At 41.6% G+C, this 20916-nt stretch overlaps 1 protein-coding gene and 1 long non-coding RNA gene across 2 annotated transcripts; one reads left to right on the forward strand and one right to left on the reverse strand.

Annotated features, from left to right (window-relative positions):
• Positions 1-7801: 7801 nt before the first annotated feature.
• On the reverse strand, positions 7802-10994 carry LOC308391454. The gene is made up of 3 exons (XR_013970621.1): positions 10780-10994; positions 9396-9574; positions 7802-8256 (listed from the first exon to the last, which is right to left on the reverse strand). It is a non-coding gene; the product is annotated as an uncharacterized lncRNA (long non-coding RNA).
• Positions 10995-12723: 1729 nt separating this feature from the next.
• On the forward strand, positions 12724-18233 carry LOC308391447 (nanos homolog 2-like). The gene is made up of 3 exons (XM_080908014.1): positions 12724-13429; positions 16075-16135; positions 16622-18233. Exon 1 carries the CDS (start codon positions 12729-12731, stop codon positions 13227-13229), a length of 501 nt encoding a protein of 166 aa, XP_080764140.1. The 5' UTR covers positions 12724-12728; the 3' UTR covers positions 13230-13429; positions 16075-16135; positions 16622-18233.
• Positions 18234-20916: the final 2683 nt, after the last annotated feature.

Raw genomic sequence — 20916 nt, forward strand, 5'->3', positions numbered from 1 at the left:
TTACTGTTTTTCTTACTGTTTTTCTCTTTACGTGACTTCTTTGTCTTACTTGTTTTTCTTTGTTTTTCTCTTTACGTGACTTTCTTGTCTTACGTTTCTTACTGCTTTTCTTACTGTTTTTCTCTTTTCGTGACTTCTTTGTCTTACTGTACTTATGTTTTTTCTCTTTATCTTTGTTTCTTACTTTTCTTTCTCTGTTTCTTTTTCATGACTTTCTCTTTGTCTACTTTTCTTCATTTATTATTATTTTTCATGGCACCCCCTGCTGTTTTGACATCCCGTCCTTTGATCTTTATTCATGTTTATGATTTTGGCACCCCCTTCCTTTTATGTCCTTTCCTTGTTTCCTACTTGGTTTTTTACGTGACTCTTTGTCTTTGTGTTCTAGGTTTTTCTGTGTTTTTTAGGGGACCCCCCTGGTTAGGGTTAGGGTCTTGGGTTTTGGGCAGGGGCATCCCCAACCCCACGAGGCACTGGCTGGTTAGGTGTTAGAAAAGAATCAGGCCACCAGCAAGCTGGCAGCCTGAGGTGCACGGGCCATCGATGGGGCCGGGTGGTGATACCCCTGCCCTGTTTCAAAAAATTACCCATCTTGGGTGTATGCGCATTGTACATCATTGGGCCCTCGCGACGTTTCGGCATATCTGTGCCTTCTTCAGGCTGGCCCAATGTGTGTTCTCTTGTGTCTGTTTGACTTCTGTCTTGTCTGTGCCTCTCTTGGCTTTTATACTCTTTCTTGGCTCCTCCCACTCTTGGGTTTCCAACTTGTGTTTCTTACTTGTTTTTTCTGTTTTTCTCTTTATGTGACTTTCTTGCCTTACTATTTTTCTTACTGACTTCCTTGTCTTACTTGTTTTTCTTTGTTTTTCTCTTTACGTGACTTTCTTGTCTTACGTTTCTTACTGTTTTTCTTACTGTTTTTCTCTTTACGTGACTTCTTTGTCTTACTTGTTTTTCTTTGTTTTTCTCTTTACGTGACTTTCTTGTCTTACGTTTCTTACTGCTTTTCTTACTGTTTTTCTCTTTTCGTGACTTCTTTGTCTTACTGTACTTATGTTTTTTCTCTTTATCTTTGTTTCTTACTTTTCTTTCTCTGTTTCTTTTTCATGACTTTCTCTTTGTCTACTTTTCTTCATTTATTATTATTTTTCATGGCACCCCCTGCTGTTTTGACATCCCGTCCTTTGATCTTTATTCATGTTTATGATTTTGGCACCCCCTTCCTTTTATGTCCTTTCCTTGTTTCCTACTTGGTTTTTTACGTGACTCTTTGTCTTTGTGTTCTAGGTTTTTCTGTGTTTTTTAGGGGACCCCCCTGGTTAGGGTTAGGGTCTTGGGTTTTGGGCAGGGGCATCCCCAACCCCACGAGGCACTGGCTGGTTAGGTGTTAGAAAAGAATCAGGCCACCAGCAAGCTGGCAGCCTGAGGTGCACGGGCCATCGATGGGGCCGGGTGGTGATACCCCTGCCCTGTTTCAAAAAATTACCCATCTTGGGTGTATGCGCATTGTACATCATTGGGCCCTCGCGACGTTTCGGCATATCTGTGCCTTCTTCAGGCTGGCCCAATGTGTGTTCTCTTGTGTCTGTTTGACTTCTGTCTTGTCTGTGCCTCTCTTGGCTTTTATACTCTTTCTTGGCTCCTCCCACTCTTGGGTTTCCAACTTGTGTTTCTTACTTGTTTTTTCTGTTTTTCTCTTTATGTGACTTTCTTGCCTTACTATTTTTCTTACTGACTTCCTTGTCTTACTTGTTTTTCTTTGTTTTTCTCTTTACGTGACTTTCTTGTCTTACGTTTCTTACTGTTTTTCTTACTGTTTTTCTCTTTACGTGACTTCTTTGTCTTACTTGTTTTTCTTTGTTTTTCTCTTTACGTGACTTTCTTGTCTTACGTTTCTTACTGCTTTTCTTACTGTTTTTCTCTTTTCGTGACTTCTTTGTCTTACTGTACTTATGTTTTTTCTCTTTATCTTTGTTTCTTACTTTTCTTTCTCTGTTTCTTTTTCATGACTTTCTCTTTGTCTACTTTTCTTCATTTATTATTATTTTTCATGGCACCCCCTGCTGTTTTGACATCCCGTCCTTTGATCTTTATTCATGTTTATGATTTTGGCACCCCCTTCCTTTTATGTCCTTTCCTTGTTTCCTACTTGGTTTTTTACGTGACTCTTTGTCTTTGTGTTCTAGGTTTTTCTGTGTTTTTTAGGGGACCCCCCTGGTTAGGGTTAGGGTCTTGGGTTTTGGGCAGGGGCATCCCCAACCCCACGAGGCACTGGCTGGTTAGGTGTTAGAAAAGAATCAGGCCACCAGCAAGCTGGCAGCCTGAGGTGCACGGGCCATCGATGGGGCCGGGTGGTGATACCCCTGCCCTGTTTCAAAAAATTACCCATCTTGGGTGTATGCGCATTGTACATCATTGGGCCCTCGCGACGTTTCGGCATATCTGTGCCTTCTTCAGGCTGGCCCAATGTGTGTTCTCTTGTGTCTGTTTGACTTCTGTCTTGTCTGTGCCTCTCTTGGCTTTTATACTCTTTCTTGGCTCCTCCCACTCTTGGGTTTCCAACTTGTGTTTCTTACTTGTTTTTTCTGTTTTTCTCTTTATGTGACTTTCTTGCCTTACTATTTTTCTTACTGACTTCCTTGTCTTACTTGTTTTTCTTTGTTTTTCTCTTTACGTGACTTTCTTGTCTTACGTTTCTTACTGTTTTTCTTACTGTTTTTCTCTTTACGTGACTTCTTTGTCTTACTTGTTTTTCTTTGTTTTTCTCTTTACGTGACTTTCTTGTCTTACGTTTCTTACTGCTTTTCTTACTGTTTTTCTCTTTTCGTGACTTCTTTGTCTTACTGTACTTATGTTTTTTCTCTTTATCTTTGTTTCTTACTTTTCTTTCTCTGTTTCTTTTTCATGACTTTCTCTTTGTCTACTTTTCTTCATTTATTATTATTTTTCATGGCACCCCCTGCTGTTTTGACATCCCGTCCTTTGATCTTTATTCATGTTTATGATTTTGGCACCCCCTTCCTTTTATGTCCTTTCCTTGTTTCCTACTTGGTTTTTTACGTGACTCTTTGTCTTTGTGTTCTAGGTTTTTCTGTGTTTTTTAGGGGACCCCCCTGGTTAGGGTTAGGGTCTTGGGTTTTGGGCAGGGGCATCCCCAACCCCACGAGGCACTGGCTGGTTAGGTGTTAGAAAAGAATCAGGCCACCAGCAAGCTGGCAGCCTGAGGTGCACGGGCCATCGATGGGGCCGGGTGGTGATACCCCTGCCCTGTTTCAAAAAATTACCCATCTTGGGTGTATGCGCATTGTACATCATTGGGCCCTCGCGACGTTTCGGCATATCTGTGCCTTCTTCAGGCTGGCCCAATGTGTGTTCTCTTGTGTCTGTTTGACTTCTGTCTTGTCTGTGCCTCTCTTGGCTTTTATACTCTTTCTTGGCTCCTCCCACTCTTGGGTTTCCAACTTGTGTTTCTTACTTGTTTTTTCTGTTTTTCTCTTTATGTGACTTTCTTGCCTTACTATTTTTCTTACTGACTTCCTTGTCTTACTTGTTTTTCTTTGTTTTTCTCTTTACGTGACTTTCTTGTCTTACGTTTCTTACTGTTTTTCTTACTGTTTTTCTCTTTACGTGACTTCTTTGTCTTACTTGTTTTTCTTTGTTTTTCTCTTTACGTGACTTTCTTGTCTTACGTTTCTTACTGCTTTTCTTACTGTTTTTCTCTTTTCGTGACTTCTTTGTCTTACTGTACTTATGTTTTTTCTCTTTATCTTTGTTTCTTACTTTTCTTTCTCTGTTTCTTTTTCATGACTTTCTCTTTGTCTACTTTTCTTCATTTATTATTATTTTTCATGGCACCCCCTGCTGTTTTGACATCCCGTCCTTTGATCTTTATTCATGTTTATGATTTTGGCACCCCCTTCCTTTTATGTCCTTTCCTTGTTTCCTACTTGGTTTTTTACGTGACTCTTTGTCTTTGTGTTCTAGGTTTTTCTGTGTTTTTTAGGGGACCCCCCTGGTTAGGGTTAGGGTCTTGGGTTTTGGGCAGGGGCATCCCCAACCCCACGAGGCACTGGCTGGTTAGGTGTTAGAAAAGAATCAGGCCACCAGCAAGCTGGCAGCCTGAGGTGCACGGGCCATCGATGGGGCCGGGTGGTGATACCCCTGCCCTGTTTCAAAAAATTACCCATCTTGGGTGTATGCGCATTGTACATCATTGGGCCCTCGCGACGTTTCGGCATATCTGTGCCTTCTTCAGGCTGGCCCAATGTGTGTTCTCTTGTGTCTGTTTGACTTCTGTCTTGTCTGTGCCTCTCTTGGCTTTTATACTCTTTCTTGGCTCCTCCCACTCTTGGGTTTCCAACTTGTGTTTCTTACTTGTTTTTTCTGTTTTTCTCTTTATGTGACTTTCTTGCCTTACTATTTTTCTTACTGACTTCCTTGTCTTACTTGTTTTTCTTTGTTTTTCTCTTTACGTGACTTTCTTGTCTTACGTTTCTTACTGTTTTTCTTACTGTTTTTCTCTTTACGTGACTTCTTTGTCTTACTGTACTTATGTTTTTTCTCTTTATCTTTGTTTCTTACTTTTCTTTCTCTGTTTCTTTTTCATGACTTTCTCTTTGTCTACTTTTCTTCATTTATTATTATTTTTCATGGCACCCCCTGCTGTTTTGACATCCCGTCCTTTGATCTTTATTCATGTTTATGATTTTGGCACCCCCTTCCTTTTATGTCCTTTCCTTGTTTCCTACTTGGTTTTTTACGTGACTCTTTGTCTTTGTGTTCTAGGTTTTTCTGTGTTTTTTAGGGGACCCCCCTGGTTAGGGTTAGGGTCTTGGGTTTTGGGCAGGGGCATCCCCAACCCCACGAGGCACTGGCTGGTTAGGTGTTAGAAAAGAATCAGGCCACCAGCAAGCTGGCAGCCTGAGGTGCACGGGCCATCGATGGGGCCGGGTGGTGATACCCCTGCCCTGTTTCAAAAAATTACCCATCTTGGGTGTATGCGCATTGTACATCATTGGGCCCTCGCGACGTTTCGGCATATCTGTGCCTTCTTCAGGCTGGCCCAATGTGTGTTCTCTTGTGTCTGTTTGACTTCTGTCTTGTCTGTGCCTCTCTTGGCTTTTATACTCTTTCTTGGCTCCTCCCACTCTTGGGTTTCCAACTTGTGTTTCTTACTTGTTTTTTCTGTTTTTCTCTTTATGTGACTTTCTTGCCTTACTATTTTTCTTACTGACTTCCTTGTCTTACTTGTTTTTCTTTGTTTTTCTCTTTACGTGACTTTCTTGTCTTACGTTTCTTACTGTTTTTCTTACTGTTTTTCTCTTTACGTGACTTCTTTGTCTTACTTGTTTTTCTTTGTTTTTCTCTTTACGTGACTTTCTTGTCTTACGTTTCTTACTGCTTTTCTTACTGTTTTTCTCTTTTCGTGACTTCTTTGTCTTACTGTACTTATGTTTTTTCTCTTTATCTTTGTTTCTTACTTTTCTTTCTCTGTTTCTTTTTCATGACTTTCTCTTTGTCTACTTTTCTTCATTTATTATTATTTTTCATGGCACCCCCTGCTGTTTTGACATCCCGTCCTTTGATCTTTATTCATGTTTATGATTTTGGCACCCCCTTCCTTTTATGTCCTTTCCTTGTTTCCTACTTGGTTTTTTACGTGACTCTTTGTCTTTGTGTTCTAGGTTTTTCTGTGTTTTTTAGGGGACCCCCCTGGTTAGGGTTAGGGGTTAGGGGTTAGGGGTTAGGGGTTAGGGGGTTAGGGTTAGGGGTTAGGGTTAGGGTTAGGGTTAGGTGTTAAGTAAGGAACAGGCCACCAGCAAGCTGGTAGCCTGGCATGCACGGGCCATCGATGGGGCTGGGTGGTGGTGTCCCTGCCCTGGTTCAAAAAATTACCCATATCTTGGGTTCAGTGCACTTTATTGGGCCTTCGCGACGTTTCGGCGTATTTTCGCCTTCCTCAGGCTGGCCCAATATGTTTCTGTCTGTTTGTTCTCTGTGTGCCTCTCTTGGCTTTTATACTTGTGTTTGTCTCCTCCCACTTTTAGGTTTTCTGTTTGTGTTTCTTTCAAACTTTCTTTCTTAGTTTCTCACTTGTTTTTCTGTTTCTCTCTTTCTCTTACTTGTTTTTCTGTTTCTCTTACTTGTTTTTCTGTTCCTCTTATTTGTTTTTCCTCTTCTCTTATTTGTTTTTCTGTTTCTCTTATTTGTTTTTCTTCCCCTCTTATTTGTTTTTCTGTTTCTCTTATTTGTTTTTCCTCTTCTCTTATTTGTTTTTCTATCTTTATATTTCTCTTCATTTTCTCTTTGTTTCTATGGCACCCCCTACTTGGTTTGACATCCCGTCCTATTTCACGTACTTGTTTTTTCTTTGTCTGTCTCTTGTCTTTAAGTTCTCTTTTTGTTTTCATGGCACCCCCTGCTTGGTTTGACATCCCGTCCTTTGTTGTTCATATTCTCTTTGTTTTTCTCTTTCTGTGTTTGTTATACGTGGCTTCTCTTTTTACTTTTTCTGTCTTTACGTGACTTCATGTCTTTCTTTCTGCTTTTCTTTGACTCTCTTGTCTTTCTTGTCTTAATTGTTTTTTGTTTTTTATAGGGACCCCCCTGGTTAGGGTTAGGATTTGTTATAGGGCAGGGGCACCCCCAACCCCACGAGGCACTGGCTGGTTAGGTGTTAAGTAAGGAACAGGCCACCAGCAAGCTGGTAGCCTGGCATGCACGGGCCATCGATGGGGCTGGGTGGTGGTGTCCCTGCCCTGGTTCAAAAAATTACCCATATCTTGGGTTCAGTGCACTTTATTGGGCCTTCGCGACGTTTCGGCGTATTTTCGCCTTCCTCAGGCTGGCCCAATATGTTTCTGTCTGTTTGTTCTCTGTGTGCCTCTCTTGGCTTTTATACTTGTGTTTGTCTCCTCCCACTTTTAGGTTTTCTGTTTGTGTTTCTTTCAAACTTTCTTTCTTAGTTTCTCACTTGTTTTTCTGTTTCTCTCTTTCTCTTACTTGTTTTTCTGTTTCTCTTACTTGTTTTTCTGTTCCTCTTATTTGTTTTTCCTCTTCTCTTATTTGTTTTTCTGTTTCTCTTATTTGTTTTTCTTCCCCTCTTATTTGTTTTTCTGTTTCTCTTATTTGTTTTTCCTCTTCTCTTATTTGTTTTTCTATCTTTATATTTCTCTTCATTTTCTCTTTGTTTCTATGGCACCCCCTACTTGGTTTGACATCCCGTCCTATTTCACGTACTTGTTTTTTCTTTGTCTGTCTCTTGTCTTTAAGTTCTCTTTTTGTTTTCATGGCACCCCCTGCTTGGTTTGACATCCCGTCCTTTGTTGTTCATATTCTCTTTGTTTTTCTCTTTCTGTGTTTGTTATACGTGGCTTCTCTTTTTACTTTTTCTGTCTTTACGTGACTTCATGTCTTTCTTTCTGCTTTTCTTTGACTCTCTTGTCTTTCTTGTCTTAATTGTTTTTTGTTTTTTATAGGGACCCCCCTGGTTAGGGTTAGGATTTGTTATAGGGCAGGGGCACCCCCAACCCCACGAGGCACTGGCTGGTTAGGTGTTAAGTAAGGAACAGGCCACCAGCAAGCTGGTAGGGGGTTAGGGTTAGGGTTAGGGGTTAGGGGGTTAGGGGGTTAGGGTTAGGGTTAGGGTTAGGGTTAGGGGTTAGGGTTAGGGTTAGGGTTAGGGGGTTAGGGGTTAGGGGTTAGGGTTAGGGTTAGGGTTAGGGTAGGGTTAGGGTTAGGGTTAGGGTTAGGGTTAGGGGGGGTTAGGGGTTAGGGTTAGGGGGGGTTAGGGTTAGGGTTAGGGTTAGGGTTAGGGTTAGGTTAGGGGGTAATAGCCAGAATTTGACGGAATAAAATGGAATAACTGGGAAAGTAAGTGTCGTAGAGGGATGAAAGTGGTGTCTACGGGGGGGTTTCGGGGTGCTCCGGACACCCTGGTGAAGACCCCATGTCGATAGCACCAACGGTTCTGGACTTGGTGTAAATGGGTCAAAATTTGACGGAATAAAAAGGTCAAAGTGGCAGATAGGAGTGTCCGATCGGGACGATTCCACCACCACTGTACTCAGCAGGCCCTGCCGGGTCGTTAGACACGCAGCATGGCAGGGATCGGTGACATAACATGTAGCAGTTTCCCTTCACAGAAGCGTCTGCAGCAGGTGGGTGGAGGAGGAGGCAGCAGAACCAGGCCTTTGGAGCACTGTGTCATCTCCTGGTCCTGATGCTTTGAATCTCCCTCTCTGTCTGTCTGTCTGTCTGTCACACACACACACACACACACACACACACACACACACACAGAAGCTGGTCAAGTGCTGTGCAACTGGGATTGCACCTGTCGTCCACAGGAGGGCGCCTAGCTGGGAAGTCCAGTACATTCCATATTAAAGTTGTTGCAAGTGCATTTTTTGTGTAAAAGACAGACAGACAGACAGACAGACACACACACACACACACACACACACACACACACACACACTGTAAGGTCTGAAGTGCAAAATTTGAATTACATTCCTTTGTATCTCTCCCTCTCTCTCTCTCTCTCTCTCTCTCTCTGTCTCTCTCTCTCTCTCTCTCTCTCTCTGTCAACACACACACACACACACACACACACTGTAAGGTCTGAAGTGCAAAATTTGAATTACATTCCTTTGTATCTCTCCCTCTCTGTCTCTCTCTCTCTCTGTCTCTCTCTCTCTCTCTCTCTCTCTGTCAACACACACACACACACACACACACACACACACACACACACACACACACACACACACACACACACACACCAAAGCACACAGACAGAAGCTGGTCACAACTGCTGTGCAACTGGGATTGAACCAGGGGGGCTCCCTCTGCTGGCTCAATGCGGTACAAAGTGTCTGAAGGAGTTATACCGGCGAAAATAACATCTTTCAATTGCATGTTTGGTCCACAGGATGGCGCCTAGCTGGCAAGTCCTGTACATTGCATATTAAAAGTTGTTGCAAGTGCACTCACATGTATTTTTTGTGTAAAAGACACACACACACACACACACACACACACACACACACACACACACACACACGCACACACACACGCTCAATGGAGTATAAAATAAAGACCGGGGCAGTTCTCTCACTGGAGTCTCTTAGAGTGGAGGCTGCCCTTGCTAGCAAGAAGTTCTGTGTGTTTCTCTTCTCTGAGTCTTTACTGAAGAAGTGTTTTATAACATTTTCCTTAACAACTGACATGTGTTTTTTGTGTAAAAGAGAGAGAGACACACACACACACACACACACACACACTCACACTCAGCGGCTCAGAGATGAGGGAAAAACAACAGAAATCAGGATAGATTTTAATGTCAGGAGATGCCCTGTGATGCTGGGGCCATTGTGTAAGATTGGAATGTGTACCAGTGGCTGGTGGGTGGTCCTTGAAGGTCCCGGGAGGAGGCGGCGAGGAGGCAGCGGGTGGCTGGGCTTCGGCTTTGGCCCAGGAACGTCATTTATTCTGCGTGGCGCCGCGTGTGCCCTGTGCAGCTTGGATGTCTGCCGCTGACGCTCTGTGGTTCCTGTTCCTGTCATAAAAGGCCCTGTACAAGGGGAGAAGAAATGCATCATTGGTTACCAAAATAAAACAGTGTCTTTCTGCCTGTGTCATTCTGTTTGGTTTCTTTGAGCGTTTGTTTCTTAAATACACAGCAAGTGTCACTCTCTCTCTCTCTCTCTCTGTCACACACACACACACACACACACACACCAAAGCGCGCGCGCACACACACACACACACACACACACACACACACACACACACACACACACACACACACAAGCTGGTCAGCTGCTTTGCAACTCAATGCGGTACAAATCGACTTGTGTGCCTCTTTTTCTCTTTGGGTTTTCTGTGTGTTTTTTTAAATTTTTAAATCCACAGCAAGTGTGTCTCTCTCTCTCTCTCTGTCTGTCTCTCTGTCACACACACACACAAACACACACACACACACACACACACCAAAGCACACACACCAAAGCACACACACACTGTGTATCATCACTGATTTCTATAATCCACATAATCCAGATTCGATTTGGTGCAATTTTTACTCAGAAAGTGAGAGATCTTATAATTCTGATCATTTATCAGTACTGACACTAAACTTTATCAGAGATGTGACCATCACAGCACATGCCGTTGTGTCAAAGTAACTGAGAATAAAAAAATAAAAACATAAAAACATAAAGGAGATTTTCCTGGCATGGATTTTATAGCAGATAACCTTAAAAATATTCTGCAATTATACCTAATTTGAAAAAGTTTACATTTCTTCAGTATTAAACAGCAGAAATTAAGCTTTCTTATCCGACGTCATTTACAAAGGAAAGAAAAGACAGCGGCCGCCAGCGCTGTAAACAACGGTAGACTGATGGGTAATAAGCGAATGAGTAATGCAGAAAACACATGTTTGAGATGGGAAACTTTTCTTGAAGTTTCTCTCACAGTTCACGCACAGCGAGCTGTGCGTGAACTGTGGGTTTTATCGTGTTGGAAGCAAAACAGCAAAAGTAAGAAGGAATTAAGGATGATATTAGCCCCCACGCCGACTAAGCTAATTCTGATGCGTCGGTCCGCTCTGTTTACGTCTTCGTGTGGAATGCGTTTCCTGCTCTCATTTGCTGGTTGTTGTTGAAATAGTTTTGTGAGCTTTAACCTGAGATTCTGGCGTTTCTGGTAAAACACATTTATATTCATTCAATTCAGGATTTAATGAATCGATATCGCTTCATTCAAGCTACTCACCCGTCTCTATCCACCTCCACTTCCAGCTCGACCACGGACAGAGGTCCCGCCCCTCACTATCTCTGATTGGTTTAGACCACGAAGGGGAATGACGTGTGTCTGTTGTTGAACACATGGACGTCTGTCGCTTGGCGAGCGATCGGGTGGTTTAGCGAGTGTCAGCCTCTTAAGTTTAAGACAAGCCCGGCTGCTTTTTAAGCGACGCGGCGCTAGCTACCCAGCTAGCTCAGTACACAGGAACTACTTCCGGTAGTTATACAAAATAAAAGCGTCCCCCATTATAATCCGCTATAATGCCATACTTCCGCTGCGCGCGCCGTTGATATATACCTTGGCTTTACATTAATTGTGAGAAAACAAAACAAACAAATAACTCACCGTTGAGTCGATTGTGAGGTAGTGTAAAGACGAATGAATCGGCTGGGTTATTGCACGCTGTCAACTGGTCTGTAGTGTAGGATTTGTCGATATCTGACAAGTAGGCCAACCACAGGGACACAGCGGCCGCCTCCATTACTCCCGACATACCACTAGAGTGAGCCAGCACACCACAAATGAAGTTTTCTTGTTCTCCATTCATTTCAATGGGAAAAAACTTGCATTAAAATATTCATATTTAAAAAACTATAGAAGTAATAAACACCAAAAGTCATAGCAACTCATTCCAGCTCCAGCCGCACACAATGATATATCATATGTGAACCTTGTCTCAAAACTGTGGGGCGAGTTAAGGTCCAAAATAAACACCAAAAGTCATAGCAATTAGATGGAGTCATTGCTTTGGCAATGACTCCATCTAATGGTTAAATTTCTGAACTGCAGGCTCAGTAAGTAAGTAAGTAAGTAAGTAAGTAAGTAAGTAAGTAAGTAAGTAAGTAAGTAAACTTTATTTATTAAGCGCTTTTCACAGACAGACATTCACAAAGCAGCAGTGATGAGACGCAGGTCTTGCGTCCATGACTGCCCTCGCGAGTTAAAGACAGCTGCAGTGTTTGTGTTTTCTAACTCAGGTGTCTCAGCTGAAGAACTGCGGGGTGATTTTAAGAAATCCCCTGTCAATTGGTTATGAGCAAAAATTGTTTCTATAAAATAAAAATTAAAAAAACAAAAAAAAAACCCCAGTTTCAACCGTAACGTGAAGTACACATTTTATTATTTTTTTTCCTTTTAGTGAAAGGAAACAGCCGTCGCCGGTATGCTAGTGCGCACGCTCCACCCCCTCCTACGCCTCTTTCCCCCCCTTCTTTTTGCTTTGTATCTATCCATTTATCCTCATACCTCACCTCTATGTATGTGCTCTCTTTGAGCGCAGGTGCGGCTCTTTGCTGTGACACATCTCTAATGTAGTCTAGACGCTCCGGCGCCAGGGGTCATCGGGTGACACACACACACACAAACAACAAGTAACACAACATGGACCATGAACTCTGCGTGACTCAACTATACCAAGACAGTTCACCTATTACGAGCCTTTAAAGTAAGCTTATTGCTAAATAGTCTTGATATTTAATCAACAGGTAAGGTAACACCTGATTCTGTTCACATGGACGGAGTTTTTTCAGTGCTAAATAGTCTGCACATCCCGGCTCTTATTATTTATTTTGCTGCGTTATTTTGCAAAATTATCTAATCTAAAAATAAACTACATAAATGAGTGCGATGCAATATTTTGCTCTTGGTGTTTTCAGTCCTTTATGTCCATCTTATGTGTCATTTTTTTCTGTTATCAATCAACCAACCGATCATTCGATTAAAGGCCTGTCAACGGGCTTCGTAAAGGTTCTTTTAAGGTCACCAGAAAGCTACATAAAGACTGCACCTGCACCTGCACCAAAGTTCTTTTTTTTTTTCTCTCTATCTCCGAACATTGTTGCATTTTAAAACCATCTTCAGTGAGCTATAAATATGAGGCGCTCCAAACACACTCTCAGTTTTACTTCTGCCAAAAAATGACCACAATGCCGAGACGACTGGAGGTCCAGAACTCGATCCTCACTGGTGGGGACAGCTTTAACATGTGGCACGACTACATGAATCTGAGCCAAGTGTTCGAGAAACTGTGCAGCAACCGTGAGGTTGATAACCGAGACACCGAGCGTCCAAAGAAGGGACAAGCGCCCCCTTGGAGTAAGGTCCACACTTCCACTCGGGGGAAGAAATCCTCCAAAAACTCATCACAGTCCAGTCCGACCAGCAGCGCGTCGGACACCAGCAGCAGCGCCTCATCCTCGGACTACTGCCGCTTATGCAAGCAGAACGGGGAGACTCCGAGGGTGTACCTATCTCACAAGCTCAAATCAGACGACGGGAAAGTTTTCTGCCCCGTCCTCCGGAACTACACTTGCCCGATCTGCGAAGCCACCGGTGACAGCGCTCACACACGCAAGTACTGCCCGCAGATGAAGTGCGAGGCTGCTGGGAGGATGCAGACCGTAGGCAAGTTCTGGTAGCTGCTGAAAACTGAAGCTGCGAGAAACTGTACATATTTACCGAACTGTTTGGGGTATGTGTTCGTGTTGGCAGAGACCGTTTCAGTTCCAAAGACTGTTTCAAGTTTGACTGTCAAACACTCCGCTGCAGTCTGCAGCAAGGAGCCCTCATCCATCACATCTGTGGAGCCCCGAGCCGGGGTGAGCGCTCTCAAACCTCGGTAAAAATTAAACTCTTTAAAGTCCTCGAGTGTTTATTGTTGTTGTTGTTATTGTTGTTGTTGTTGTTTAATATGATACAATTTCGGGGGTACTTCATAGGTCACAAGTGAAACACTAAAGTGGCTAACCTTTCTGTGGAATTAAATAGATTTCTAAAAATGTGCCCATAGTGTCAGTGCGCGAGTCTTTTAGTTAAAATGCAAATGCTATATTATCCCTCATGTCAGACAGATTATTCGACAAAAACGTCAGTATTTTGTCTTTTTTTTTTTTTTTTTTTGGTATTATAGAAAATTTTTAACTCACATGCAACTCTTCCACTTGAAGTTACAGATGTACCTGAACTCACCAGAGAACATGCGTCATAAAAAAATAATTAAATTAAATTAAAAGTAACACTTCAAGGCAAAAGTGAAACGATTATGTGAAGTGAGAAATTGAATTAAGGTTCAATAGTTTTAGTTTCAAAATAGAGGGGCTGGGGAAATACAGTATACAAGGTCAAAACAGAGTTTGTACAAGTTTGTACAAAGACAGCTGCAGTGTTTGTGTTTTCTAACTCAGGTGTCTCAGCTGAAGAACTGCGGGGTGATTTTAAGAAATCCCCTGTCAATTGGTTATGAGCAAAAATTGTTTCTATAAAATAAAAATTAAAAAAACACAAAAAAACCCCCCCCAGTTTCAACCGTAACGTGAAGTACACATTTTATTATTTTTTTCCTTTTAGTGAAAGGAAACAGCCGTCGCCGGTATGCTAGTGCGCACGCTCCACCCCCTCCTACGCCTCTTTTCCCCCCTTCTTTTTGCTTTGTAAATAAACAGAAATGTGACTTTTGCTTCATAAACAGTTTGACAAACAAGTGGTGCCTGCAGGGTGTATATTCATGGTATAACCGGCATAAACACAGCCTCACTTCGTGTGTGATTGTGCAGGAAATACAACTGTGCGCTCAGCTTCGAAAAAGGACCGCATCTATCCATTTATCCTCATACCTCACCTCTATGTATGTGCTCTCTTTGAGCGCAGGTGCGGCTCTTTGCTGTGACACATCTCTAATGTAGTCTAGACGCTCCGGCGCCAGGGGTCATCGGGTGACACACACACACACAAACAACAAGTAACACAACATGGACCATGAACTCTGCGTGACTCAACTATACCAAGACAGTTCACCTATTACGAGCCTTTAAAGTAAGCTTATTGCTAAATAGTCTTGATATTTAATCAACAGGTAAGGTAACACCTGATTCTGTTCACATGGACGGAGTTTTTTCAGTGCTAAATAGTCTGCACATCCCGGCTCTTATTATTTATTTTGCTGCGTTATTTTGCAAAATTATCTAATCTAAAAATAAACTACATAAATGAGTGCGATGCAATATTTTGCTCTTGGTGTTTTCAGTCCTTTATGTCCATCTTATGTGTCATTTTTTTCTGTTATCAATCAACCAACCGATCATTCGATTAAAGGCCTGTCAACGGGCTTCGTAAAGGTTCTTTTAAGGTCACCAGAAAGCTACATAAAGACTGCACCTGCACCTGCACCAAAGTTCTTTTTTTTTTTCTCTCTATCTCCGAACATTGTTGCATTTTAAAACCATCTTCAGTGAGCTATAAATAGGTCACAAGTGAAACACTAAAGTGGCTAACCTTTCTGTGGAATTAAATAGATTTCTAAAAATGTGCCCATAGTGTCAGTACAGGATTGTGAACATCGCAACGCAAAGTTTTTGATTTCTCTCAAAACATATATTTCTTTTCATGTTGAACAGATAATATCTTTAATTTGAGTCAAAGTGATTTGCACTTGAACACGCCCACCAGAAATAGACCGGGACCCATTTTTATTCTGCATGGCTGCTGGAAACATCATGTCACATCTTTGATTAATTTCATCTGAAAATAAACGTAAGTAAAGCCAAGTGTGTTACAAAAGCTTTTATAATTTGTATTGCCAAAATTGCAGAAAATAACCCCATTTAAGCTGGGTCGACAGCCACCCCTAATTTTTGCATGATTGTAGCTGCTAGCTATAAGCTAGCTAGCTATCCTGCGCAACGTTAGAACTGGTTACCAGAAACCGACCATCACAGTCGGGAATACAAGTTAGTATACTGGTAAAAAACGGCTTTTTGCCTAACTAGCTAGCGTTACCACGATGCATCGGTGGTGGATAAAGCTAGCTAGCATAAGTTCATAGTTCATAACATTCATAGTATAACTCCGTGCTCCGCTTCGTTTGAATTTTTCTGGTGAGCTCGCGGTTTCTAGACACAAGCTTGTGTTTGTGCGCGCACGTTTGTCTCTCTTCATATAAATATCTGTGTGTTATGTGTGTGTACACCGAGCGCAAAAGATAATTATTAATGTGCATGATTTAGAGACAGAAATAACAAGCCAGCATATAAGATCAATGACATAAGACTAATTCCTTCAATTGACTTTCAGGCGCAGCTCGGAAAAATGTGCATTTTCTGAAGAAATTTTAATTTTAACAGCAAAAAATTGACCCTATGCCAAACTTAGTCGCTAATGGCTGGTCTGTAGACTGTTTGGTATGTCATGTTACGTATTTCTTGGTTTTTCTATGTAATGTGTTTTATAGAGAAGTAACATTATTCTTTTTTTTCTGTATGCTTTCAGAACCACAGATCGCTCCATCCATTCCATGGCTGAAGCATACATTTTCATTTAATCTGAACAGGTATCATTTTGCATTTACACTGCACATCCTTTTTAAACATTTCATAATAATCTAGACTCTCCCTCATTATCCTCTCATTCACCTTGCTGATGTGTTGAGGACTTGATAAAAGAATACATGGTATGTCCATATCTGTTCTGTCTCTACATGAGATGCAGTCTCTTGATGTAAATTTGACAACTCTGCTATTAAATGCAGTGATTAATGTAGGACAGCAACGATTAATCAACTCATCAAGTTAATATCTTAGGGTTCTGTATTGTTTTCTTTTTTTTTTCTTGGGCTTTGTGGAACATTTATGAAAATGTTCCACCATTGATTTAATTTAATGATTATGCAATTCACAATCTGATTAGTCAAATAATTGTTCTAATAGTCTGTGACCAAACAACTATCAAAATAGTAGTTTATTATGGTCAAAGATTTATCAGGTGTGCCAGACTTCAATTCTTCACTTGTACATTTTGTTCCATATTTTACCTCAAGATATCCCAGAAAGATGAAGCTGAGGAAGAGCTGCAGAGTACCACCATGGCACTCTTCGTCTTCAGGGACAACTCAAGCCTCCTACATCAGCCTCGAGACATCGGGATAATCATTGATGGTGTGGAAGTCCTGAATGAGTTGCCTTCTGTGGCAGCTGGAGTGGCAATGGTCTTTGGACTCTGTTATGCTCTTAATATGGAATATCCACGAGGATTCAGGTTCACCTTTGAGGCTCTTCAAAAGATTATGATGGAGCTTGACTTTAACAAGATGACCTCTAAGATTCGCAAACTTAATTGTGAACTTAACACTGCACAGTAGTGTGTTTGCATGCATGTGTGCATGTGTATGTGCACATGCATGTGCATGTGTGCTTGGTTATTTTGCTTGGTTGGCCTGCAGTGGTATTCTACATTCAAAATTTATAAGAACACCCATTTGAAAGGGAGATTTAAGTTGATTTCATTGATACATGTGTAGATTTTTTTTTTTTTACATTGTACAGGCACAGTGCACATATAAACATTTTTGAGTACTTGCAAATTGGTTTAAAAATAGTTTTTATAATGGTTTTATGCCAGTTTTAGACAGGTTGCAGGTTTTATACTGGTTTTCAAAAGATTGCAGGTTTTATACTGGTTTTCAAAAGATTGCAGGTTTTATAAAACAAACATTTCTCTAATCATTTCTGCCGTAGCACTAAATCTGTATATTACTAATCCTCTCTATTGATTATAGTTAAAATGGTTTGGAACAATAAATAATTTTGAAATAATTGGTTGGCCAACTGTCTTGTTTTTTATAGGAAATGCAGAGCATTTTTGAACTGAAATGAAATGTAAAAAATATAGTTTGAATATATGTAAATCAATTACCTGGCTTCAACACAAACATATTAGTTCATGTTAATTTGGTTCGATGTGAATACATTAGGTTGGTTAAATTTCAATATATTAGCTTGGTTCAATAATTAAAATATGGTTCTATGTAAAAAAATCAATTTGGATCAATGCAAAATTTAAAGTTTCAGTCAAGTCTAGTAATATTGTTTATATCAACATAAAAGTATCAGGTCATATCAAGTGACTCAATTTGGATTCTATAAAGCCAAATATTTTGGATGTGACAACTGGACATCATTTTTTTTAATTTGAATAGGGTTATTTTTTTTACAGTGTAGTTTATTTCTCACAGTTTTTTAAAAATTCTCTTGCTTTATGGTTCTTAGCGCTGTTACCAGTCTTTGCATTTATCATCATTTTTTCTCTTTTTTCTTTCATGTTACACAAACATGATTACATATTGCATATGAATCAAGGTTGCGCAGAGGTGGTTGCATTTCCCAGACAATCATGCAAAATATATACATTTCTTTTTTTAAAAATGACATGGTGCGACAGGACTGTAGCACAGTAATACAGCAACATCAGAGGCAAATTCCATTCAAGTTTTGCAAGCCTAGCTTTGAACTTTATTTAAATAAACGGCAGTGACTCGTTATGACAAGGATCATTCTTAATCTCACTCAAACCATGCTGAACGGCTCTAACCCAATTAGGAACATAGGGTTGTTGTTTTTTTTGTTTTTTTTAAAAAGAAAAGAAAAACATAACTGAACACAACAGTATGTCAGTGCAGTGACTAATCAGGCAGTACAGTTTCAGGAACCGTTTTAACTGAGGCAGGATGGCATTTTGGTTTTTAAATGGGCATTTAAAATCTGAAATAATCCTAAAGGCTTAGACAAAAAGGTGACATTTGTTTTCGAAATTGAGGTGATGGGCATCTTAGTCGCTGTCACTCCTCTCTCCTCTCTGGAGCAGCCTCTTTCCACTGGAGGGCACGGGAACCTCATGCTTCACTGAGACCTTTGACTTGCTTTTGCTGTCCTTGTCAAGCAGCTCCAAACCGTCATTGATCTTCTTCAACATCTCGTAACGCTCACGCCCACGAACAGGGAGGAGAAAAACCTCCTTGTCGTCCCCCTCAGCACTGGAGGTACATTTGGACTTCTTTGTGGATGTGGTGTCAGGAGGTGGTGCGCTCTTTCGTTTTTTCGCCTCTTTGGTGCCGCTCTCCTTCTTCTGTTTATTGTCCTCCTGTAGCTGTAACAAAGAGGGACGAAATAACAAAAAAGAGAAACATATTTGTCAAGTAATTTTACCCCCCCCCCCCCCCCCCCCAAAAGTGGCATTTAACATGATGATATTCTACTGCCTTCTGGGGGAGGGAAGGAACAGCGGTTTTTCTTTTGAGTTTATATTCAAGTTTTCTCCTTCTTGCCCCCTCTGGTGTACAATTTCTTCCTTTTTCCTGTTTAAAAAGAGTTCACATATTTTGTCATTTGACTGTAAGCAGTGCAAGGAGGAGATGCTCGCTTTTTGCATGACAGTCTGCCACTTCAGTCTTCCCTTTCTTTATAAGGCTGGAAAATACTTCAGACCCCTCCTCAGGCAGTAAGGGGCCTGAGGTGGGGTCTGAACTGTGGGTACCGGTATGAGGAGAGAAGGGGGACAGGACTGGATAGTGGCTTAAAGTTAGGATTTGGTTTGATTAGGTGAGCCGGTTTTTGGTTGTGTCTGCTTATGATTTGAAACAGGTCTGAAATGAGAGAAAGAGGAGTTTGTTCCTGGGGAATTATAAGACAGTGGTGTCCCGTTTTCCTTCTCATTAATCATATGAGAAGAATGAAGGCGTTTTAAAGATTTTTGAGTTGAGGTTTGTCCTTCTGCAGCTATCAGTTTTCTAAAGAACTCGTCCTCCTCATACTGCAGAGTGTTTAGGAAACTTGGCTCAGAGCTGCAGAAGTTCTTGACTGTCGTACATTTGTGGTTAGTCTGATGAAACTCATTTTCAGTGTACTGACTGAAAGTGAACAGCGGGTCCTGACTCCACGTCTGTGGTAAAGGGTTAGGGTGTTGAAAAAAGATCAGGGAACCAGCAATCGCCGGTTCCTTGAGATGCACTCTCCACCGTGGGACAGGATGGTGGTACCCCTGCCCCAGTTCAAAAAATTGCCCATCTTGGGTTTACGCGCATCTACTGAGCTCTTCGCGACGTTTCGGCGTTCCTTCGCCTTCTTCAGGCCGAGCTCAGTGTGTCTGTGTTGTGTGCCTTGTGCCAGAACTAAACTGAAAATATTAGAGCAATATTTCAATGAAATATCCTGAAACGCGTACCTTCACTCAGAAATCGGGGCTGGGGAAACAAAAGCAGAGTCTGAAAGTTTGAGGACAAACAGTCAAATCTTTTTCTCTCTCTCTTTTTTTTTTTTTAAACATGTCATAAAGACGAGACCCACAAACTCAGTATGTCTACTCATTAGCTACCTTGCATTATAAATATATAAAGTTTTAAAAAGTGCTTATTAAAAGAAACTATAGTGATGTGATAACTTCCAGCAGTGTCATTCTCATTTTTGTTCTTGACCAGCATTAATACGAAATGTCAGGGAGAGCAAAACGGTCGTCCTTCACAGTCCTCTTCCAACACTGACAAGGATTGTCCACAAAAAACCCCCAAAAAAACCCCCCAAAGAACTGGTCTCCCATTAACATTCATTCAACGTGTACACAAAGATAGACGTTTTTGGAAAAGCATAGTTAATACAAAAGGAGACTTCTCAAACTAAACAGGAGAGTATTGGCGACTGGTAACACACTGCTGCTGCGACCGACTGGAACACAAGACGACAGGTAAAAATTAAAATAACTAGCAATAATTAGGGGTTAGGTTGGTGTCTAGGTGGGGGTTTTGGTGGGTGCCGGACGCTGTGGCGAAGAGGCCACGCCGATGGCTTCTTCGGTTCTGGAGATATGGCGAATCGGACCAAAAAGGATGGGACAAAACGGTCCCAATCGGAGAAAGGAAGGTGCAGAGGGCCTGGGTCCACCACCACTGTACTCAGCAGGCCCTGCCGGGTCGTTAGACACGCAGCATGGCAGGGATTGGTGACATAACATGTAGCAGTTTCCCTTCACAGAAGCCTCTGCAGCAGGTGGGTGGAGGAGGAGGCAGCAGAACCAGGCCTGTGGAGCACTATGTCATCTGCTCGTCCACATATGGCTTCAAGAGGCCCTGTACAAGGGGAGAAGAAATGCATCATTGGTTACCACAAATAAAACAGTGTCTTTCTGCCTGTGTCATTCTGTTTGGTTTCTTTCAGCGTTTGTTTCTTAAATACACAGCAAGTGTCTCTCTCTCTCTCTCTCTCTCTCTCACACACACCCACCCACACACACACACACACACACACACACACCAAAGCACACACACAGACACTGTGAGGTCTGTAG

The sequence above is a fragment of the Rhamphochromis sp. 'chilingali' genome (genome assembly GCF_963969265.1).
Source record: "Rhamphochromis sp. 'chilingali' genome assembly, contig: SCAFFOLD_110, whole genome shotgun sequence".
In the NCBI taxonomy this organism is placed as follows: domain Eukaryota; kingdom Metazoa; phylum Chordata; class Actinopteri; order Cichliformes; family Cichlidae; genus Rhamphochromis; species Rhamphochromis sp. 'chilingali'.

Coding starts and splice junctions, on each gene's coding strand:
- LOC308391447 (XM_080908014.1), top strand. CDS start 12,729: ATGACCACAATGCCGAGACGACTGGAGGTCCAGAACTCGATCCTCACT.